The sequence below is a fragment of the Nothoprocta perdicaria genome, unplaced genomic scaffold (genome assembly GCF_003342845.1).
Source record: "Nothoprocta perdicaria isolate Ctin4 unplaced genomic scaffold, notPer1 scaffold_8, whole genome shotgun sequence".
NCBI classification, from domain to species: domain Eukaryota; kingdom Metazoa; phylum Chordata; class Aves; order Tinamiformes; family Tinamidae; genus Nothoprocta; species Nothoprocta perdicaria.
The window spans coordinates 8,562,121-8,586,065 of record NW_020456087.1 but is presented as its reverse complement, the minus strand read 5'-3'; the positions used below and the strand labels follow the sequence as shown (position 1 = coordinate 8,586,065).

Here is a 23,945-nt window from a genome sequence, read left to right as displayed (position 1 = left end):
AGCGCGCGCGGCCCCGCCGCCTGGGCGGGGAGAGGCGAGGCGCTCTGCGGCTGCGTCAGCGGGGCCATTAAAAAAAAAAAAAAAAGTGTGCGGAAAGCGCGAACGTGGCTTAGAAATGGCAAGCGGGGCGCTGCGAGCGGCGCTGCGGGAGGTCAGCGCGGAGAAGCGGCTCCCGCGGGGCTGAAGGCGCGAGCGGGTGAGGCTGCGGAGGGGCTCGCCCGGCCGGCCGGCGCGGTGAGCGGGGCGGGCGCAGGCAGCGCCGGCGGCAGGCGGGGTAGGCGCTGCSACCCGCTCGGTTTGTGCCTGTTTTAGACTTGCCGAGGAGCCGAGTGACTTTGACAGCGTCAAAGCGCCAGAGCGCAAGGTCCGGCTCTTTAAAGAAGCCCTGGTGCTTTATTTTTGCTGTGCCGCTTTCACCGGCACAGACCTGCGGAGGGAGTTTCGTGGTGCTCCCCTACGAGTGGCAGGGAGAAGCTCGTCTCCGAGAAGCGCCGGAGTTTGTGGTCTGTCATTATTGCTGTCCCAGGTGGGAAGAAGATGGGAAAAGTCAGGGAGATGCTTGTCACTTGCCTGGACAGAGAAAATGAAAGTGCCCCAGTCTCTTAGGGACGTTTGCTATAAATATTTGATGCGTTATTTACCACTAGTGGGGAAAAAGAATGCCTTAGCGGCGAGGCATATAAAAACCTAAAAAYTTGTGCCCTAATGATGATTAGATTTGAAAAGGAGGGTCTTAAGGTTCCCATCCCGGAATTATTCTAGATGCCGATTTGGGAAGACCAAAACTGCAGGGTGTTGAGTGCGCTGGAAACAAGAGGCTCGAGCTACCCCGGGTGTCTCTGTTCTCTACCAGTASCTGCGGGTCCAATAGAGGATATTACTTGTGCTCTTGTAAGAGTTAACTGTTTTATAGGGACACTACGAAGCAAACTGCAGGAGAATAACGAAAGTCTCGGCAGGGGGAAACTGCCTTGGCCTAATTAATAACGAGATTTAAATCCCATGGGTCAAAAATGAAAATAATTCCTAGTGGCTACCTCTGGAGCCTCAGTATGGGAAGGAAAGAKAAGTGCTGCTGATGAAACAAAACTGCACGTTTGTTTGTTTTTTCTTCCCCTAGCAGTTAAAGTTCTGGGTCCAGCATTTGGCCCTAAAATTATGTTTGCAAGGAAAATTTTATCATTATGGAAATGCTAGAAAATTCTGGTAGTGAATTAAGTTGCTGCTTCTCTTGTGGCTTTAGAACCATGGACTTTTAAGAAGCTTTCGTTTTTGTCAAGGCGTAAATCCGGACAAAACATAATGACATTTTGCTTGCGTGTGAGAGGAAAAAAAGAAAAAGATAAAAATGTATTTGTCTGGTCATTAGTATTAACTATAAGAGCTGTTCAGCTGGGAATTAGATTTTGTGCCTCTTCCAGTGCAGAAAATAGACTTTCTAACCTGAATGATTGTTCTTTCTTTGAGCAATAAATAAGAATGTGAATTGAATTACATAATTCCTTTGTTTTGTTTCCTAAAATATTTAGGATGTGCAAATACGGATTATTAATATTTTCCTGTATTTCTAGATATTTCCCTAAAATATTTTAGGRAATGAAACATGGAAAAATCTTGTGYGTCTGAAGTACACTGCTTTCCCTTCCACTCACATCAGACAGACTGTGTGTGCAGGGAGAAGCTCCTGCTTTAGTTTGGGCTCTGTGTGTTCATCGGTCAGAAAAATGTTAAAGAATGGAACTGCCTTCCTTGTCTTGAAAACACTATGATATTCTATTTATGGCAAATTCTAACTGTGGTTGTGCTTTGCTCTTCTATGGTTTCTTACTACGTTTTGACATTGTTTTTTGTTTCATTTGTTTGGGGCTGGGATTTTCCTGTGGCTGTTTTGCATCCTTGTGTGGAGCGGGGGACAGGACTCAGGGGTTGGGACACTCAGTTCTGACTTTCTGCAGGATCCAGGTATTTTTGGCTCTCTGAACCTGTATAATTTCCACATCTCTATACTGCGTGTCTTTAACTTTTATGATCCCAATCCTGCCTTATATGGATGATATTTACAGAGGTTTGCTGTATACTTGCAAGTGAGCATTCCACCTTTCGTGACTGGATTCAGGCCAGGGCTGCTGAAGTAAACTCATTTGTGCGTGTGAATGTTTTACCAGCTTGTTGAGGTCACCTGGTATTTCTGCTTCTTGACATCTGTCCCATGTAAATTYCTGAGCATGTTTCACACTTGCTATTGAGCAATGATAAACTCCCATTTATGTAAAACAGCTCGTGTGATACTTTACCTGCCTCCGTGACCTTATAATTTGCCTTATAAATAGTCGGCTCTTACCGGCCGATAGTGAAGAAAAGACGTGCAGAGTCCCTTTCTTGTCTCAGCGCTCCAAAGGGGATTTTGCTAGGAATTTTTGGAGCTGTTGCTTCTGTCCAGCTTTCAGGTATATACCTAATATATTCACAAATGGGAATATTTTAATTATTTTTACTCATTTTTAAAAAATAAGATGGTAAAAAGAGATTATTGATAATCTGTGTGTTCACCTGCTGGACTGCTTGCTTTTATTAATGTACTTGTGCTTATATTGCCGTTATCCTGTTTTCTCCTTTCCTCACTGCTGCTGTTTATTGTCCATTTCATCTCTCCTGTTGCATTTGGGGATCAGCTGGCATCTGAAGCTGTTTGAGAGAAACGCTTTCAGAAATAATATTCTGGGTTCTCACTAACTAATTTTKCCCTCTTGATTAACTCTCCCCTATTTTTTTCCTCCATGCCTTCCTAAGGCTCTCACTTTACAAAATCCTTAGCAGTTTTTGGCATGCTCTGCTCATTTCTGTCTGCCTCTCATTTCTTAGTTTCCTTATCTACTTGTGTGCTTCTCACATTATTGCGAGTGCATTTGGGTAAATGGTCTGAAACGCCACTCAGCAGAGAGGCTCAAAGAGGTGGGATCTTTTTGGTTTGATTGTTCTCCCCTCTTGATGAGGGAAGGGAAGAGTAAAATCCTGAGTAGGTAACTAAGAAGGGATACTGCAGAGGGGTTTAATGAGGGAGTGGTTAGGACACTAAAACTCATCTACTAGTTAATCTGAGAAGAAAAATTTAAGTTAGTGGTGCCAGTTGATCAGACCAGCTGAGATTTGAGGCTTGTATAAGCAGCCCATTATGTTTGCAGTAGGAGGACTCAAGTTTGATCTTTAGTTTTCTTCATGATTGTTCAGTAAACAAAATACTTGTAATGCATAAGAATAACACCCCTTTCGAGCAACTGGGAGCTAGTATTTTTAATGCAGCTTTGTATTCTGTTAAAACAGCACAGCTCCTTGCATTTTCAGTAGAAGCAAATGTGAATAAAACCAGCTACATATTTAGTACAACTCTGTAACTGTAAAACTGCAATGCTCAGCATGTTCTGTAGAAGATAAGACTTTCAGTTTTTACAGTTCAGAACTACATTTTTGCTGATTTTTTGCACGAGATGGGAATGTTTCAGCACTGTTCCATTTTTGGGGACTTCTGTMACAGAAGGGCAGCCAGTACTCTTGCCTTTCTGTGGAATCTTAACATCACTTCTCCCCTTCTGCCTCTTTTCACAATATGCTTCTAGGGCAAAATGGATTAAGAGTTTGTGCTTCTGCTCTTAGCCCTGGCCATTTACTGGGAAAGGGAGGACATATGTAAAAGATTACAAAGATGATCAAGGTTATTTGGCAACAGTCTGTATGTTTTGTTTGCTGTGGAGRGACCTGAACGCCTGAGCAAGTTACAAAAGCCCTGGAGGAATGACCCAGTRTGACATGTTTGCTGAGAGCGGATAAAGGTTAATCTCTTTTTGCTGTAGCGAGGCACAAAGGTGAATGTTTTATATAAGGGAGGTTGTAGAATGGCTAAATCTGGGATGAAAGRTAAGGAAGGGAAAGGGAAAATTCTTTGGGGATGGGAGGGAGGGTGCATGAAAATAGAGGTCAGGTCAAGTTCACAAAGAAAGGGAAGGAGAGAGATTGGGATTAGGAATGGATAAATTTAGAATATAGGTAGTAAATAAAGACCTTGGGACAGTTAACATACGGCGCTGAACAGACCACTAAAAGAATTTAAGGGCTAGAAGCACACGAGAGCAGATGGACTCACATATAGGATAGAATATTCAATGCTATGGACAAATAGATCTGTAAATTAGTGGCTGGAGGGTGATGTACTGTTCTACRGAATCACAGAATGGTTGATGTTGGAAGGGACCTCTGGAAATCTAATCCAACCTCCCTGCTCAAGCACTGTCACTTGTAGCGCATTTCCCAGGGTCATGTCCAGAATCTGTCTGTGCAAGGGAACGCTACACATCCTCTCTGGGCAACCTGTCCCTGTTCCAGTGCTCAGTCACTCTAGCAGTTAAAAAAAAAAAAAAAAAAAACTCCTTGGGTTCAGTCAGAACTTCCTGTGTTTCAATTTGTGCCTGTGGCCTCTTATTCTATTGCTGGGACTGAGTAGAGGGGTAGGATCCTTTCCTTGACCTACTCCCAGTGCAGCCCAGGATTCCACCAGCCCTCTTGGGCCAAGGGTATATTTCTGGTTCACATTCAACTTGTTTTCCACCAGGACCTCCAGGTCCTGCTCTGCAGAGCTGCTTTCCAGCAGGTCAACCCCAGCCTGTACCAGTGCACAGGGTTGCTGCTCCCCAGGTGCAGGAGTCTGCAYTTCACTGTATGGAGCTCCCTGAGGTTCCTCTCTCCCCTCTCTGCAGCCCATTGAAGTCCCTCCCTCTGAATGGCAGCGCAGGGCTGGGGGGTATCAGCTGCTCCTTGCAATTTTGCATCATCAGGTCATTGACGAATAAGCTAATATTGGAGCCAGTATTGACTCGCTCAGGGGACACCACAGGCCTCCAGCTAGGTTCTGCCCCGCTGATCACAACTCTGTGCCACTCCGTCAGTTCGCAGTGCACCTCACTGCCTGCTCATCTAGCTGTATCTCATCAGCCYGTGAGGGTGTTATGGGAGAGRGTGTCAAAAGCCTTCCTGAAGTCAAGGTAACATCCATGGCTCTCCCCTTCCCACACAGCTGGTCAGCCAAGTCACCTGCTCCTTGTGTGTGCTGAGTGTTTCTGGTGTCTGTGAATGCATCCGATGCTGCATATGGTGAGGAAGCTGATCAGCTGCTCTTTCTGCTGTCAAAGTGAAAACCAAAAAAGATAGTTATATATTCTCCTCCTTTTTAGCTTGGCAACCAGAAACAACATGTTTTTGTGCTTAGGTATTTCCTTTATTTGCATGTTTTAGGCAAACAAATATATGCAAGGAGATACGTGTTAACAGAAAGGTGTGTAGCTCTTGTATCTTACGTGATACTGTGATACGTGATGCTGTGTCATGCAGCCTCAGGGCCTTGGCTTGTTGGAAGCTGTGTGGGCAGTTTGAGTGCTCAGGGTGACTGGTCCAGGTGGGAAGGCTTTTTTTTTTTTTAAACTCTGAAAATGAAAACTTTTCAAGGGAAAAGAGTAAACAACCAAATTGAAGCCAGAAAGGGAAAGTATGGAGCAATATCAAGAAGCGGAGCCTGGCTGCAGAGCGCTGTTTGGAGCAGTTCAGAACTTGTGCAGAACAGGCTTTTCTCGGGGACCAGGGTACTGCTGGAAGGATCTGCCTTCACGCTTTGTATGTTGATCTGCACCAGCATCTGGTCTTAGCCTGAGATGAAATTCCCTTTGTTTGTGCCTCTGAATAACACTTGTGTTCTTGCCACAGTATCTCATGTGTGCAGATGTTAGGGCAAAGGGATTCTTTCCTGAGCTTCACTTAGATGGTGCTTGTGTTCAGATAAAACTGGGGCTTTGGGGAAGCTTAAAGGCTGTAAATCTTCATTGCTTTCAAGCCAGTCAGAGGGAAAAAAAATGTCTGAATAAAATCAAAATTAGAAATGCATAGAAGCAAACTACTTGAACTAGCCTGTGTCTGGGAGATGGAAAAACCTTTATTACGACAGGATGAAGCAGTTGGATGCAGTTGTAGCACTAAGTGCGATACCTCACATCTTTGCATGGAGTATGGAAAAGCATCCTTGCATCCTTCCGGAAGGGCAGGATATCTGTGTGCAGACAGTTTTTTTTTTTTTTTTTTTTTTCCAGCAGTCGTTTTAAGGAGGTTTTTGGTAAATGTGATTCATGTTTTTTTTCTCTCTGCAGGAACCACTGGAGCTCTGTGAGTGCTGATCCATACTTCAGGAGCCCAAGGGGACCCAGCAGGATGGCAGCTTCCAGACTCCCCATTCTTTTAGCTGTGGCATTTTCTGTGTCCTGCGTTCTTTCCCACTCAAACAGGGAGATRTGGTTTCAGGAGCTTTTTCCACCTAACACATGTCCTATAAATGCCAAGCCCAACACTTTTTATGGCATAATGTTTGATGCAGGCAGCACTGGAACGCGGATTCACATTTACACCTTTGTGCAGAAGAGCCCAGGTAAGGCCCTGTGTCAGTCTGTGCACTTGCAGTATGTTGAGTCAAGCTCTGACTTCCCAAAAAGGATTTTCTTTTATGTCTACCCAGAATGTGGAAACACCTGAAGATTTTAACTCTCTGCCCTTAAAATGGGCCTGTGGGAGATAACTGTTGTCCGTTTGTGATGGCATTTCATTGTGAAAATATCTTTTCTATAAATCTTTGAAAGCCCAGACATTTCACTCTGGGCATGAAGGATTCTGAATTTTCAAAGATCTTCCATCTGTGCAGTTGTTTAAAGGAGTATCTTGAAAGGCCTGGAGAGGAGTTTGTTATCCTTTGTCAAACTCTGTGTCAAATTGTATTATAACAGGAAAGATCTATATTTTGCATATATTAGGGATTTGAGTTTGCTGCAAAGCCTTAATTAGAGCTGCAACCACTAAGGTGTTGCTTCCAGGAAGAGAGCTCTCGTGTACCTGCAGCACACGCCAGCATATCTGGACACAGTGTAGAGGTACCCTAGTTGTCTGCACATGTAATAGGATTCAAGAGAGTGAAAAACAGAATTCAAGAGAGTTATGATGAGCAAGAGGGTTGCAAGGGCATCCAAGAAGCCCTTATGGATAGCACAGTGCACCTGTGTGGCTTTCTTGAGTTTGGAAGAGCTTGTGCTCCACCAGCTGTGATGGACTTAACCTGCCCCATGATACGCAGGGATGGCTCCTAGATTCAGACTGCCCTGGGAGCCATGGTCACATTGTCTGGTTTAGCAGACAAGTATCTGTGCACAGTCAAGTCTCTCCACCTCTCCTTGTAGCTCTGAACTAGATTAATCACCATAAAATAACTGAGTTGACTGTAAAGGTACTTCATTTCAACTAGTTTTTCACAGTTTGGCAGGTAGAAGTGTTGTCTAATTTTAGTAAAATTTGTTAACACTTATACTCACTTCTTATAATTTATCATAGTTCACCAGTACAAAATGTGAACATCTTGTTATATATAACTTGATGTGTTGTTAGCAAATTAAGATTGTGTTCTTAATAAAGGCACAGTGCTTGTCTTGAGAAGGAAATAAGATTGTTTGCTAAGGGAAATGGAGTATAGTCACTCTACAGGGGTTGCAGAGGGTAATTTTGAATCTGAGGAAGATGTGAATTGTTGGCAATTTCTTGTAAAATTTGATTTGTGCAGAAAAGCTTATAGAGCTGGAAGGGGAAATCTTTGAGTCTGTGAAGCCAGGTCTCTCTGCATATGCTGATCAGCCTGAAAAGGTAAGGCTCTCCTTTATTCCTGTAACTTGATCTTGTTTTGTTTGCTTTTTTCCTTTTACTAGTGTTAGTTGGACTCTCCCAAACAGTTTGAATATTACTAATTGTTAAGCAGACAGATGAGAGAGGAAAAAAAAAAAAAAAAAAAAAAAAAAAAAAAAAAAAAGAAAGCTAAAGGTTCTCTTGTTGCCTCTCTAAGGTCATTGCGTTACCTTTGTGAATTAATTTCTATGTGGTGAAATGAGAGCTGTTATTCCACACATTACACTAATGGACTGGTAGCTTGTTATTCAACTAGACAGAATTTCAAAGACTTTTTTTTTTTCTTTTTTGGCTCCAGCAGCATCCCTATTCAATGTTTATTTCCCCCACAGCTAACGCCAAATATGAGTAAAGATATTTTTTAAAAAACTTTATTTTCATTTAGAAATAAGAATAACAATAACATAAAAAGGAAGAGGGTTTTTTTTTTTGATTTATGTAATGCTGACAAAGCATTCTTTGACTAAAAAAATGTAATTTTATGTATACTCACTGTTAGCTAATTTTGGTTAAGGAATTAGAAGGGAAAGAATTGTTAAAATGCATGGAACTGGTAAGTTCAGTTCTTAATATTTCTGAAAATCCATTCACTGCCACTGTCGTTAGATTTTTAATAACTTGCCATTTCAGTCATGCTCAGTTTATCACAGAGTTAGCTGATCAGTGATTTTCAATTTTCTTTTGCTTGGGGATTTCTTTTTTGCTTATACATGGAGTTTTCCAAAGCACAGGTGGACAGTTCCATTTTCSACAATTGGTTATCAATGTGTAATCTAAAATTGTAATAAGAAACTTAAGTAATGAAATTCAATGCAGTTTTTGAGCGGGATGGTTGTGACTGCATGTGTGATATGCTTATTCACGKTGCTCCCTTAGTCAGGAGCCAGAGGAGGTGAGCAGCAGGGCAGTCAGAGCTACAGCAACACAGGGGCTAGTCCTGACGTAAGCTGCCGTTTCCAGGTCCCCTGTGCTGCCAGGGAGCTCTTGCACAAGCTCGAGGTGCTGGAGAAAGGATGCAGTGGAGTCTGTTTTTTGTGCCCTTTAGTGGCCTTAGTTTTAGGGGCAGCACAGGGGAAGCTTCAGGTTTGTCAGTTTGCTCTGCTGCACTCAGTGCTTACCTTGCTGCAGGAATTTGAGTGTGAAACTTCAGAGAAGTTGATTTTTTTTCGTGAATTTTGATGTAATCTTGCATGATTTCACTAAGTTGCATTTTTATTAGGTTGGATGAGGGATAAATCTGCCCCTTCCCTCTCTCCTATTCTGAAACAAAAAGCCAGAAGAAATTTCACAAGAGTGTTTTATTGCTAGTGCTAAACTGTAATTGTTAGAGCAGTATAATTGAGAGCCAAGCAGTGAGGCCTGTACCTCAGGTGTTGCTGCTCCACAGCTGGCACTTTAATTATACTAATTGCTATGGACACATTTGAAATTCTTGTATTGCACTTAGTGAAATCTGCAGACCTTCCTCCTGAGCTTTTTTTCCCCTCTGCAGCTTCAGTCAGTAATTGCCCCATTTAGTTTCATTGCACTGCAAAACGTCTGCTTGTCAGGTAATCAGTTCCTTTGCTTTCCATTCTTCCCCAAAATACTCTCCATGCACAGCAAAATTTCTCTCTCATAAGATATATTTAAAAAAAAAAAAAAAAATCTATTCTTCCAGTGCAGATAGGCCCTGTAAGGTTTTTTTAAAATGCCTAGTGCTGGTAACTGACAAGTTATTATAGTTACTGTGAGTGAGAGACCTCTTGTTATGGAATATATATTCCACTAGTGTTAAAGGGGAGTGTGGAGACTCATTGCTGTTTTCCTCCTGCAGAAGAAGGGGAAAGGAGAAAAAAAAAAAACACTAAAAAACTATTCCCTTTCTTTTTAGGGTGCTGAAACTGTCAAAAGGTTGCTGGACATGGCCGTAGATGCGGTGCCACCTCATCTCTGGAAAAAAACGCCCGTGGTGTTAAAAGCTACTGCTGGGCTGCGCTTGCTGTCTGAGGAGAAAGCTCAGGCCCTGCTGTTAGAGGTAACATTAAGATCTTTCAAATGCAATAATGTTTCTGTGCTTCTTTCATGGTGGGAATGACTTAGGATATTTGTTTGGTGCCTAGAAGAGGAATTTTGACAACCACAAATTCTTGTCTCCTTTCCTTCTGCTATGAAAAGGAAAACTTCCTCTGCCACCATAGAGCAAAACAAGGCTCTAAGACTAAAGACTCCTTTCTTTTTTTTCTTTTTTTTTCTTTTCTTTCTTCAGGTGAGAGAAGTCTTTGAGGAATCACCATTTCTTGTTCCAGAGGACAGTGTGAGCATCTTGGATGGATCATATGAAGGTGGGTTTCAGAAGGAGGAAAAAGTGAAAGGAAGATTCTGATTATTTGATTGTTCGTTAGACTATAAATACAGATATAAAAAAGTGGTTTGAGTCAGTTAAATGATACGTTATCATCCAAAAGGTAGAGCCTCGGGCCAGAAAAGAACCTCATTTCTGGCTGTTTTAGAAAAAAACTATGCAGGTTAAACAGTTAAAGCATGTTTGGGGACCCTGCTGGAAATAAAGATAGTGTTGTAGTAGCTCACCTCTGAAAGGCACTGTTTTACAGCAAGCTGGGAGGCTTATGAGAAGTGCTTAGTAAGTTCTACAAAGATAGCATAGTTTAACAAATAGTTATGCTTAGCTCATCAGTTTTTAGGTAAGCTTGAAGGTTCTTACCTTAAACAAGGAATGGGATCATTGGCAAGTATTAAAGAAATATAAAGCTAGGCAGGTAATTAAAAAAAGCTTGGAGAAAATGCAGCTAGTAAAGTAACCTGAAATAAGAAGCRAAAGTTGAAATATAGTGCAGGACGGGAGTGAATGGTGATTTATTTGCAGTTTAACGTTTTTGACTGCATACCCAGAAATTTTACGTTAGGGAATAGGCAGGTAATAATCCTTCCATATGGCTCTGATAAGAGCTATCTGTGATGGCACCATCTGTAACAATTTGTTACCGTGGGTATACTGACAATTTAGAGGGTGCACAGTAAGAGGGAAAAAAAAAAAGATATCAGGAAGCTTAAAGTACTACTACATGGAGTAAAGAAAGATGGAAGAGCCAAATCTAGCTCTATGAACCAAGAGAAAAGGAAGAGAAACATGAAGTCTACCAGTATKTGGTGGAGCACTCTGCAATGCATAGTATTTCATTAGGATTAACAGGTGAATTGTGAAGCGGGCAGGAGTGCTGTGTTGACAGGTAGCAGGAGCAGTGAGGCATAACAGGGCACAGTGTAACCTGCCGAGATATATTTAACAATAGAGTCTCTGCTGCTGCTGCTTGTTCCCCGACATTTGGATGCTGATCATGCCAGCATAAAGCAAGTCACGGGGGCAAAGAAGAGCTGTTYGAGTTTCACTGTCTGCCGCTGTGTTCTTAGTGTAGCTACACAAACTGCAACATGAAAACTCAGAGAAGCATGGATGCAATTTTGAGATTAGGAATGGAAATGATGAAAAACAGATGCCAAAGGAAAACTGTGCTCRTTACTTCTTTGTATACTGTTGGATTTTAGAACTGATTTTTGTGCATGTTGCAGTTRCATARACWGWSMMARKTSAMYTKKSWCWGTYTATCAGCTTTTAACAAGTCAATAATGGCTCATATAATTTAACTATGCGCTTGAATTAATTTATGAAGCATGTGCAATTATATTGCCTTATTTGTGGCTTACAGGTAAATAAATCAGGGGACGAGGTGAGAATGGAGAAGAGGCTGTGGTGGTGTTTGGTGGTGACTTTATTTCTTCTTTTTTTCACTTTTTGCAGGAATTTTAGCCTGGATCACTGTGAACTTTCTGACAGGTAGTTAATTCTGTGTAACTGCCCGCTAAGTGTGATCCAATTCTCGCCTTCAAAAGTGGTTGCCCTAAGTTCCTCTGCTTTGCTTGCTGTGCATTCCCTTTCCTGCTCAYGCTGGCAACAAGGCTAATGCAGTAGATTCTCTGGGGCAGAGCAGGTCTTTGAGGCTGGGCCACATCTGTAGGAAGAAGCAGGAGTTTGGATCCAGATGCTTCAGGACTGGGAGGCAGAGCTGCTCTGACAACTGGTTTCTGCAGTTCGTTGGCCTAGTGGTGCTGCTGATCTGTTAGAACGTGGGAGACAGGAAGGTGCGCCTCGTCCCAGCGGAAACTGAGCAACAAAATAAGAGGGCATGTGCTGGTACTTCAACTCTGCTGGCCCCGAGTTTCAAGAATGCAGTCCAGCACAAGGAAGAGAAAAAGTCCGTGCTCTGGACGGAACAAGGGAAATAAAGCTGCTCTGGCTGAAGAGAAAATGATAAATAGCTGCTTCTGCTCTCCCTGCTGCTCTTTTCCTACTGCTCTTGCTCAGCAGCATGGTGGTTACAGATTTTATGGAGATGCCTTGTTTCTTTACCTTTCTTTTGCTGGGTACCTAGAGGCTTATGTGCCTTTGTCTCTGAAGAGGTAAAGCTGGTAGCAAAGAGGCAGGTCCTGTGAATCTCTCACTTTTTTTTCCTTCTTTTTTTTCCTTAACCCTTTGCCAYTTTCTTCTGTTCTATGCGGATTTTATTTTTGTGTGCATCCCAGGGCACAGCCTTTGTGTATTGTATTTTTCTTTCTTTGGGGCCTTTAAAGGCCACTTCAGCCTCCTTCATTGTCCYGCTGGGAACGTCTTGTTGGTCGCCAAGCTCTGCATGCAGTCTCCATGTTAGCGTTCGATCACTTGAGGCTGTTCTGAGCATGATGTGGTTTGCAGGGCAGCTGTCGGGCCAGAACCAGCACACTGTTGGGACTCTGGACTTGGGAGGAGCCTCAACCCAAATCACATTCCTGCCGCGGTTTGAGGTGAGGAGGAGATGTGAGTGTGTGGGCTGGGGCTGCCAGGCCTGTGGGCACGGGCTGCGCTCTCGTTTGTCACTGCTGGCCCAAGCAGAGCACCTGTGATGGCCAGGACTTCTCGCACACAGAGCCTGAGGAAGGGGGGGAAGGATGTTTAGACCTAGACAAGGAAAGCCCTGTTAATGTGGATACACATTTTAGTATGCAGAAAATGGAGAACACTGCCAGCGAGTATGCTTGGATATTACTAGAAACATAAGATCAGTTTTGGGTTCTGCCTTTGTCCCCACCCAAGCCTGGTATCTGCCCTTCACTAAATGTTGGTGGGGAGGCTCTCATGGAACAATTGTCTCTATAGTAGCATGTGCAGAATCTGTTTTCTCACTTTCTTTTCATGTCCTATGATAAATCCCCACTCTGCCCCCTAGTTTCATCTCTGCTGGATTTGTCACAAGCTCCGTAACCCTTTAGGATTAGTTTGAGCCTAGACACAAGCCTGAAGTGTGCATAGGAAAATCACATGGATGCTGAACAGCACACTGTATTATTCTGTACCTTGATGTGATCTATGAAGTTGTCTGTGTCCCTTTTGCATTTCCTGAATGTCTCCTTTCTTTAACAAATTTTGTTTACAGGAACTGTAATGTCTTGAATAGTGTTTGTGAACCACAAAATGCATATTTTTCGTATTGGAATATTTAAATTTTGCAAGGGTAGGTCATGTTAAAACATGACATGCAACCTTATCCTGTTGAGGGCAGCTCAAGGACTGCCCTCTGCTTTGTGTTGGTAACACCTGCCGGAGTGGGCACTGGACCAGCGGGAAGGCGTGTTGTGTGTCAGGCCTTGGAGAATAAATAGAGCTGTGAAGGGTCCGGGCTGCAGCTCAGGATTCACATTCCTCCAGGAGCTTTGCAGGAAGCAGCCTGGGAGGTTTCTGGGAGACCACGACCAGTGATGCAGATCAGTAGAGCGGCGTGGAGCAAAGGGCCGTGCGGCGGCCTGCGCGCCATGCCTGCTTCTAACGGGCGCACCCGAGAAAGGGCCTGTGCAGCTCAGCGTATTTTTGAAGGGTAAAAAGGTCAAAAGCTCAGAATTGGTGAGGATTTCCTCCATTGATCTGCAAAAAAAAATCTTGTTGTTTTGAACCAGTTGCATTTTAGCTCTTGTCGTCTTTTTAAACAAAATACTACATACAGATTCGAAGCAGATGGGACACATAATGAGAACTGCTTGAAACTGTTATTAAGCTAGTCTTATGCTTTTTTTTTTTTTTATAGTCATATTAACAAAGTTTTAAGAAATGAAACTAGAACTATAATCATAAAATTGTCTGACTCCGGCCTTAGTTGTGTTTTCCCTGCTCATTTTCATGAAAGGAAGGCATGAAAAAAATTATTTGTCTGAGCAATAAAAAAACCTTCTCAGGACCTTTCCTTTTTGAAAGCAGTTGTGATCTGAGGCTTAGGAACAAGGCTTGAGATTTGGCAGGGGCTGAGGGCAGGAGGGTGGGGGGAGGGGACAAGAGTGTGACCAGCCTTCCTATGAAAATCTACCCAAAGCCCAACCCAAATTGCAGTTATTGTTCAAGAGAGACTTAAGCTAAGTACAGCCAAATCTCTTCCTGTTTTGAGCAAGCATTTGTTAAGGGCTGTGTGATTCCAGGCCTGTGTTTTGCTGTACCTGGTTACTAGAACGGGAGCCTGCAGCTTTCGTGCTCCCCAAAATTGTGCTGTTTTGCCTAGGAATCGTAGCAGATGAGTGTTGGATGTGGAAACACAGGGCCAGGATGGGAGAGTACAGTTAGGTCACTAGCAGAGAAAAGATGGAAATGGTGATTGAGACCTACTAGGAACTGGGACTGGGACTGGGAACAAAAAAACAGTCAATGAACCCCAAACTGCTTGAAGTTGATGAGGGAATGAGTGTTAGCCTGGCAAGAAGATAGAGCTGGCTAGCAGGGTGGCAGAGACGGACACAGAGAGAAGGATGTGAAAGGAAGAAGGCTGGAAATGGTGAAATGAGAGGGTGGTTTAGAGAATCCTCATTTAATCAGAAGGTAAAGCAGCCCTGAGATTGGGAATGAATGGTCAGAGTCTTTCTTTGAGTATCTGACTAGTCAGTTTAAAGTTAAGTATAACCAGGGGAGAACCTGGCTTAAAGTTTGCCTTGCATTTGTGATTCTTCCAAGTTCCTGAAATAAGACCTTTAGTCTGATCTGCAGATGTTCATAGTGCTCATAGCACAGCTGACTTCAGTGGGGGCTCTGTGTAAATGTGGAGTAGCACAGAAGCACTCTGAAAAATTCAGGTATCCTCAATTACAAGATATCTTCACCTTGATCTTTGTTTCAGTTYTTTGTTATATAATACAGTAACAGAAAGATGCATATAGATAAATTCTGGTAAATGTTTTGCAAAATACTTAAGTGGTGATGGAAAAAAATGTCATTTTTGCTCCAAGCGGATCAGATGAATGTGCAATTAACCCTGTATATCTGTGATATTACATCAAAGTGTCTTTTTTTTCAATGGATCCTCAAATTAATTAATTAATTTATTTATTTATAGGAAACCTTGAAGCAAACTCCTGGGGATTTTCTTACCTCATTYGAAATGTTTAATAGCACCTACAAGCTCTATACCCACAGGTAAGAGGCAAAAGGTGGAATTTCCTCGCAGGAAAATTAATATTTCTGCAGCCTGTGAGATAACCACAAATGTGCTGTGTCATCCTGTTGCCAGCTGTTGAGACCACAACTTTTTAAACTGTGTTTCTTATCTCCTTGAAACAGCTGACCTGGAATATGGCATTAGTTGACTGCCAAAGTTCTGGGATCACTGTTAATATCACAGGGAACACTGCTCTGTTGGTCAAACCAAGAGGAAGCTTTCAATTCATTATGTCTAAGGGGAGGTATTTTTGTTGTTGGCTTTGGGCCATATTTTACAGAGCAAGCAGAAGGGTGGGTATCATGCCCAGCAGTCAGAACTAAACGTAGTCAGAGATTTGAGAAGAGGGCTTGAGACTTTTCTCCTCTCTCGTTCTTAGTTCCAAGTGTCCAATCTCATAGACAACTGAGATTAAAAAAAAAAAAAAAAAATCCAGAGCAATTAAAAACAAGAAATAAATCTGCAACTAATACGGACTGTGGAGCACAACAGATTATTGAACTAGTCTGGGGGGTATTTGCTAGGCACTGATATAATTTTGCTTGTTTAGCTAAGCTAACAAGTATGTGAGAGGTCTACAGCGATATCCAGAGTTTTTACTTGCAGAATACAGACCCGGAGGTGAATATCCAAGTGGTTTTTACCAGTCCTGTAATGGCTTCCTTATAGGTTTTGTTAACAGTCCTATCTCATAGTGAGCACAGGAGTGTGCTGTTAAGCTGTAGGTAAATTCATGAGGAAGGTTCAGCCCCCCCATCTCAACACATGCACACATTTAATAGGAGGTTCTCCAGTTCTACTAAGTTTTGCCTTAAGACCACGTAGTGTGGTTTGTGTCATGTAGAAGTGGGCATCCCATCCTCCATGTGCTCCTCACATGCCTTTYTTCCTCCCTTGTATTTAAAACTACTTGTGCTTTTTCTACTTTCCAAGCAAAGCTTTGTAGATGTCACACCACCTCTAACCTCCTTCCGCAGTTTCATATTTACGCATTTAATGTACTGTGTAAGTCTTGGGTTTGGGTTGTTCTTTTTGTACTTAGAATTATTCTGGCAAAAGAAACTATAAAATAGAAAAGGGAGATTGGTACAAAGCAGAGAAAAGGAATTTGATTTTGGTGTTCTRCAATTTAAGAAAAAGCTATGGATAAAGCTCAGTAGATACACAAGAACTAAAACAAAATAAAAATTTTGTTGTTTGCAGTTAYTTGGGTTTTGGACTAAAAGCTGCCAGACTAGCAACACTTGGAGCTTTGGATTCAAAAGGTATGTTAAAATGATAAAACATTGAAGATTTTTGAAGAGATGAAGACACTTAAACTATGCAACAGCTCATTTCTAGTCACTCCACATCTGTGCTTCATGCTTTCCTGTTTTCCTTAATAGAGACCCGTCCAGAAACTCAGACTACCACTTGATAAGGACAGCAGAATGCAGTGGATTATAGGAGCTAAGGGATTCCTCCCTCCTCGGGGGCCTCCCACATATTTTCCCTGTTTCCAGGTCTGGCCAGCAGTGAGACTGAGCACAGTCTCCAAGCTGCACGTGCCTGAGTACCCCAGCGTGGCCAGCGCCCGGCGCTCGCACAGCTCAGCGGCGTCCGCATAAACACAGGCAGCAGGAATAGATCCTGCTCCTAAGGAGGGCTGCGTAGGGGAGAGCCTCCTTTGCAGCTCTCAGGTGTCTGGCTGGTCCTGTGGGCCCTCTCAGGCTTCCTGTTGTTTCTGTTCCTGCCTCATCTGGCTTGATGTTCACTAGTGTATCACTCGCTCGGCTGACATGCACCCTCATGTTCACAGATCTTSACAATTTCTGTTCCAGAACTTAACTATTTCCAGCACCCGTGCCCAGGCCCTGGGTGACTTGTCCCATCTCTGGGGACAAGGGTTTTTTACAAGAAGATAGGACAGACTGCGCTYATAAGGCACAGACCTCAGGCTGAGAAGAATTACTAACCAGCAACTGGCTTATATGCAGTTGGCCTCTTTATTTCTCCTTCCTCTGCATTTTGCCGCGCATGCTCCTCCCTGATGTATTTTGATCCCTCCCTTTTTSTATCTTTGATCCTTCTGCTAAACATCCCATAGCAAACTTTGCACCCTTGCACAGTCCTCCTCCAACATTACCAAGGAGCCTTTCTTCAGGCCTGTGCTGGCCCTTGTAATTGTGTTTTCTTCTTTGTTACAAAACTTGTGGTTGAATCAGAAAGGTTGCACTTAATGGTGCCTATATTGGCCTTGGAGGAGTTTTGGTCTTTGCTGTCTCAGTCATCTGCTGTTTTTTTAGGGTTTGTGTATTTGGGTGTTCAATTTATAACTATTTTTTTGTCTTCTCTATGGAACAGCAACTAGCCAGATATCTGTTTCCGATAAACTGATTAGCAAATTACAAGTCCTACTGCTCTGCAACTTGCAAGATAGAGAGGGTGCCACTTTTCTAGGCTGAGACTGCTGCTTAATCCATTAATTGGTATTCATCAGTTTAGATTTCCTTAACTTTTGCTTCAAGAGCTGAGTGAAGGCTTTGAGCCTGTTCTACCCTCATTCTGGATATTGATCAACAGTTCAATTAGCAGTTATGCTAAACTTGATTCTTTCTCCCTTCTGGTCTAATTCCAGCTGTAGATGGACAGATGTTCCGCAGTTCCTGTTTGCCAAAGCAGCTGGAGGCAGAGTGGCACTTTGGAGGAGTGAAGTACCGGTATGGTGGCAACAAAGAAGGTGAGCTAGGGAGGCTTGGTGCTCCTTTCAAGACAAGTCTCATCTCCAGAGGCTTTGCAAACACCCCACAGTTGCTTTGGATTATGAAGGCTGCCTGTTCAGTCATACATATGGACTTCAATGTGGAATTCTTTTGACAGAACCAAAACAAAATCTGGAATGATAAAAATAGCTGCTTGCGCTGCCTGTGATCACTTGCTGCAAGTGCTTTCTTTATAGGAAGTGTCGGTTACTTGTGCAAGTAGAATAGCCCTTTCTGAGGCTCAGTTCGGGTACCCTAACTGGGGAGCCAAAGTGTTTCTCATTTGAGGAACTATTTCTTAACCTCTTGCTGTCCTTAATGCTGCATACAGAATATGAAATTGCTACCATAAGCGACTAGAACAGACCCCTTTGGTTACTGAAATTGCTTTGCTTTATAATGGAGAACATGAGAGCTGAGCCGCAGATTACACGTGTGGAGTGGATTGTAAAATTACAATATGAGGGGCGTGGAAAGTAAAGTTTTATCTAGTAGGTAATAGTAAATAAAAATGAAGTACTGTTGACCACAAAATTTATCAGTGGGAGCCTTGCCTTATATGGAGGGAGCTTTGTTGCTCACCTGCACTGGTCTGCTCACTGCACCTTTCAGCTCTTACTGTGATCTGCTCTGGTACCACATAATGATAGTGATACAGGGTCCTTATTGCATGTAAGAGGAAACCTAAGCTCTTTTCACCTCTTCTGATTCCTTAATTTCTGCTTCTTTGTTTTTAATGCTGTTGTCACTGATTCTTCTTGATGACTTTTTTGGCTTACCCTGTTTGATTTATCCCTGTCTGTGTTTGAACTGGTAGGAGAAACGGGATTCAAGCCTTGCTACCTGGAAGTACTGAAGATCATCAAAGGGAAACTGCACCAACCAGATGAGATTCGGGGAAGCTCCTTCTATGCCTTCTCCTATTACTACGATCGAGCTGTTGACACCAACCTGATTGGTAAATGGGCTTGGGGTCATCTACTGTATGTGAGCACATCTACCTGAAGGTAGATGAAGCAACCCTGGAGACTGGATCCATGGGAATGGATCCAGGAAGAGGGAAGGTGTTCAGATGAGGAAATGTCCGAGACACCTTCAGGAGAAGGATGTGTATCCATGAGTGCAGATTGTGGCTCAGGGCTCAGCAGTGTACTCCGAGCTCCAGTTATACTTGTTGTTCTGTCATCTGAAACTGTCAGACCTCCCACCCTCACTGGTTATATTCCAGGATCAATTTAAAATTTAGAACTCTGATGCTTTCAGGTTTATGATGGTGTTTTCCTCACCTCTTCTCTTTTAGATTACGAAGAAGGAGGAGTTCTGGAAGTGAGAGATTTTGAAAGAAAAGCCAAAGAAGGTAATGTCCCTGTATGTCCCTGCCCTGTCACCACTCAACAACATCTGGACAACATCTGTAACTGTAGGAGACAGTATTGAAGAACAGTGAGGGAAACAAGTGTTAGATACTTTGCATTTCTATTCARGAAGGAAAGGAATTTCAGTTTCCTTTGTGCTGATAATTATGCACTTAACCATGATTATAATACAGAAAATTATCTGTCAAACTGAGAATCTCTGAATTTAGAACAGTGACTTTTGTTAAACTTAGATTTTGTCTCTTTACGTTATTTTTGATCCCTAACTAAATGGAGAGAGAAAAAAGGAATATAAGTTCTTTAAGAATGGCTTCTGCATTCCCTTCCTTACCTGCCTCTGGCATTCGTTTTCTAAATGTTTGTTCTAATTTTGTACCTTCTCCTGGGAAAAGAAGARCCTCCATCTTCCTGGAACTTGAATTTAGTATTTATGGAGTTAGTGGGGTTTTTAAAGTTATCTATCCAGAATTGAATGCTGTGCACCTGATAGCTACAACCTTAGCTTAAAGAGCAGTCTCTGCCTTTGAAGACTGATAAATCCTGATGATGATTTTGTAAACCGTGTTTGTCATCAGAATATACTTAGTTATGTYGTTCAGAGCTGAGCTTGTAATTTAGACAAAAGTTCCTTTATTTTGCTGAGGTTTTTACTTTTTTGTGTGTTTTTGTTTTGTTTTTATTTTTTTCTAGTCTGTGATAACATGGAGAGGTTCAGCTCAGCCAGTCCTTTCCTGTGCATGGATCTCACTTACATCACTGCTTTACTAAAGGAAGGCTTTGGATTTAGGGACAGCACGCTCCTGCAGGTAAGACACTTAAACCCCAATGAACCAAGGTGCTCTAGTTCATTTTTCAGGCTAAGTAGCTACCGAGGTTTTTCAAGGTTGTTGCATGTAATTGCTGTGATCTGTGGCAAGCTGTGGATCCAGAGAACTGCTGGGAATGACTGACTCACTTTTCTTCACTTATAGTTAACAAAGAAAGTGAACAACATAGAAACCAGCTGGACTTTGGGTGCTACTTTTCACCTGCTGCAGTCTCTGGGGTTAACCTACTGAGCCGTGACGCTCCTGTGGACTTTGCCACTTCCGAAAGGCTGAGAAAGCAAATGGAAATCCCCAGGTACATTGCCTAGCTGGAGTCAGTCATAGATTAGAATATGGACCAAAGGTGTAGAACAGATCTTCATCCAGGATTGGCATCTTGCACAATGAGAGCTGCCACGGTATGATTTGTAACTCTGATTGCCATAAGTGATGCAGAAGCTGCCTTCTGAAAGTCGGAAGGCCTGAACTCTCTCCGAGGGTCTTGAAGTTGATTGTATGCACGGGGCCTGAGATGGCTTTCACAAGCACGTCTGAGCAGGCAGCCCATTGCTAGAAGCACACGGTGCCAGGCACGCGGTTGCAGGCTAGACACACTTCATTTCTCTCCCTCTCCCTTTTGTTTTAAAGACACGGAACTGAAATTTGATCATGAAACCTTAAACATAGAAATTAAAGAGGGTATCAACAGTCATTCAAAGTGAGCTTCCCTGGGTCCTGCCAGCCTTAGAGCTCCAAGTTCYTGGCTGTTAGCTTAGCTTACACATTGCAGGATGGTACCAGACTTCGAAGGACTCATCTATAAGCACTCCTTGGACATGGATTTGGGAAAGGTGTCGGGGAACTTCAGCATTTATTCAGGCAGCAGCAGTGTCTTGAGCAGAATGTGGGTTCCTGCTGTTTTAGTTCCCACCTTTGTGCTGCCCATTAACTGCAGGAAACTGAGCRGCCACACCTGGCCACAGAGCTGGTACCTGGACCCATTTCCCATGTCCTGAAAACAAACAGTTGTRCTGGCACAAGAGAGAACTGCCAGCTGTGTAAACTGTGTTGCCAAAGAAATGCTCGTCACATTTATACCCGGTTCTGTTTCTCTCTTCGTAGCAAGGTGCTCCCAGCCTCCTTTCCTGTGAGTCGGGTGCTCCCGGGGCCCTCTAGTGCAGTAACTCAAATTAACTGCAATCAGGGAAGGGCCAAGGGCAGGACCAGCTAAGGGGAAGGGGGGGTTTAACCTGGGGGTAAAAACACTGCAGCCACTGGGCCTGAATATACTCTGAGCTGTTCTTTTCCCCTCGAGAAGCCTGGCCTCATCCCTTCCTCCTCTCCCTTTGGGATACACAGCTGTGCTGAAAGAGAACATATTTTCACTTGCTTAATAGATGAGGGAGTGAGATGGATAAAAACAGCAAAGGAGAGCAAAACCAGAAATAGCTGTTCTCTTCACATTAATGTTGGAAACGTTAGACCCTTAGTCTGTTTTAATTTGTAGAGTTAACTGGTTTTAAACTCTTTCTCCCTTSAACATAGCAGAAGTGGACCCATAACGACACTGGGTGACAGTGTGTGGGGGAATCCTGACCGGAACGTGCACAGCAGCCTGTATGTACCTACTTTTGTTATATACAGCAGGGCTGCAGAACAGGGCATCCGAGGAAGGGGTTGCAGCTGTTCAGCTCTCTTGCTCAAGCCCAGGCTTTCTGGCAGGATAGGATGAAACTATTTGAGTAACATTTTAAAGTGACTTTTTCCATCTGTTTTGAAGCTTAAGAAAAATAAAGCAGTGGGAKAAGAGCCTTTTAAATAAAGCATCTTGGCAGCTAGGATTCTGATTTTTGTCTGATTCGCTGTGGAGAGCAGCAAGATCTCTAAAAATCTTTGAGCCTCCAAATCTGTTTTCTCAACAAACGTTCCTAGTCAGGACAACTGTTTTACTCCATGAAATAGCTGGCAGCTAGCTCAGCAGCTTGCTTCTATGGAATAAAAAAAAATAACTTCTACTAACCATGAAATATACAACTAAAAGATTAATTTGCCCCAATCTTGAGAGAGCTGAAGTTGTTGCTGCCTGTGACCAAGGGAAGCTTTAATTCACAGATGTCTTGCAACGAACATGTTACTCCKTTTAGGCATTTGCACTAATCTGTACCCCGTAAGGCACCTTTCTCACTTCTGTGAAATTCAAGGCTACCCAATCACTAGCTTTTCGGCAAGCTGGATTTAAAAACAATGGAGGATTCCCAGCAAGGAGAGGAAATAGGGGACYCATGCCCTAAGCCATCTTGCCAAGCAATTGGAAGACTTAGAAGTTGCCTTAGTGTAAGCGCTAGTCCATTTCTTGGAGGAAGCAGTGCAATTTTTAATGTAATTTATTATACTACCCTTTCTCATATTTTTCTTTTTTTATAAAGGGCAGCATGTGTTTTTTGAAGTTCAGTCAGCAAGAGGATGTCAAGGGGAGGGGATGCAGCTATCTGCACTTGTCCCACCGCTGGCATCTTGCTGCAAATTCAGGTTGTTTCTTTGAAATACTAAATGAGCATCCAACCTTTCTTCTTCCTTCCCTGAGGCTGGCTTGAGGTTCATGCTGGTAATTGCCTCTGTGTCTCTCCAAACTTCCGCCTTCCTCTCTAGGAGCTTCTATTTACACACCTGAAGGTGGCAGTTCTGGAGGCTGCCCTCTTTGCATCCACAAGCTTTCCCATTGCTCTGCCTGCTATTTGGCAAAATTTAGTATATGGTCTGGTCTGCACAACAAGGTTCCAGCCAGGATATTCATCTTATCCCCACATGGGCAATTACGTTGGTTGAGGGTTTTTTTCAGAGAGTACAGGTAGGATGCAGTAGTTGACAGCCAAGCTCTGTCACTCCTGAGGACTGGCAAACTCAATAATCCAAAAGCCTTTCAGCCTGAACCAGTGCTGTGACACCTTCTCTTGCTTCGTGGTGGGGGTTAATACCCACGCAGCGCGAGGTGCAGCTGAAACGGGCAGGAAAGGCCGGGTGCAAGGGACGTGCAGCAGAAGTGCACCTGCCTCTACACGAGCCCTGAGGAATACTTAACAGTTTGGTTTTGGTGGACGGGAGGAGGGACTAGACCAAGACATGCAGAGTAAGTTCCTTTTCTGTGTTCTTTTCACACTCTGGGATTGCAAATCCAGGGAGCATCTGGATGGGATGCTGGGTGGGAGCATCTGCTTTCCTGTACCTGTTGCATTAAATGTGAGTGCTCAGGGCCTTYGTGTGTCAGCGGCACATTCGCTCACTACAGCAAAACTGCTGCTCTCACTCAGGGGCCTGATCTGCAGTTAGAGARACAAAAACTCAACTTGAAGGTTTCTTTTGCAAGCAGCTGTAGAACTGAGCCCCTGCTGTTTACATCCGCATTACTGGTTTGAGGAGCTAAAGAAGCCAGTCAAATCCTCACACTTACCTAGTGCAATGAGATTATTTATTAGCTTAACTAAAGGCTAAGCAGCTCTGTAAGAGAAGAGTTCTACCTGCTTTTTTTTTTTTTCCCCCTTAATCTTCTTTTTCATAATGTCTTTTAGCTGGTCACTAACAGGGACTTCTTAATGTCAGTGACTGAGCAAACACAACAAAGGCTTTCAGTCCCCATCTCCTATTTAATTCTTCTTTGTAATGTTAATTCCTGATAATGGGCTAGCTCTTCACCTAAGTTATACKCAGTAGCATTACTTAAAAGTTGTGCAAATCGAATGTCTAGCACAGAAGGCTGGTGTTTGA

The 23,945-nt window shown here is 43.1% G+C and overlaps 1 protein-coding gene across 3 annotated transcripts; it reads left to right on the top strand.

Moving 5' to 3' along the window:
* Positions 1 to 179: 179 nt before the first annotated feature.
* Positions 180 to 23,696, top strand: ENTPD5 (ectonucleoside triphosphate diphosphohydrolase 5). 3 transcript variants are annotated; one of them, XM_026051729.1, is made up of 14 exons: positions 180 to 196; positions 6,186 to 6,460; positions 7,637 to 7,716; positions 9,629 to 9,772; positions 10,004 to 10,079; positions 11,555 to 11,590; positions 12,506 to 12,594; positions 15,159 to 15,238; positions 16,464 to 16,525; positions 17,878 to 17,979; positions 18,819 to 18,959; positions 19,302 to 19,358; positions 20,068 to 20,183; positions 20,349 to 23,696. In XM_026051729.1, the coding sequence occupies exons 2-14, from the start codon at positions 6,247 to 6,249 to the stop codon at positions 20,433 to 20,435; spliced, it is 1,284 nt and encodes a 427-aa protein (XP_025907514.1). In that variant the 5' UTR covers positions 180 to 196; positions 6,186 to 6,246; the 3' UTR covers positions 20,436 to 23,696. The 3 variants fall into 3 exon arrangements, with proteins under 3 accessions (XP_025907514.1, XP_025907515.1, XP_025907513.1); XM_026051730.1 differs by lacking the exon at positions 180 to 196 and adding an exon at positions 463 to 526; XM_026051728.1 differs by lacking the exon at positions 180 to 196 and adding an exon at positions 2,401 to 2,447.
* Positions 23,697 to 23,945: the final 249 nt, after the last annotated feature.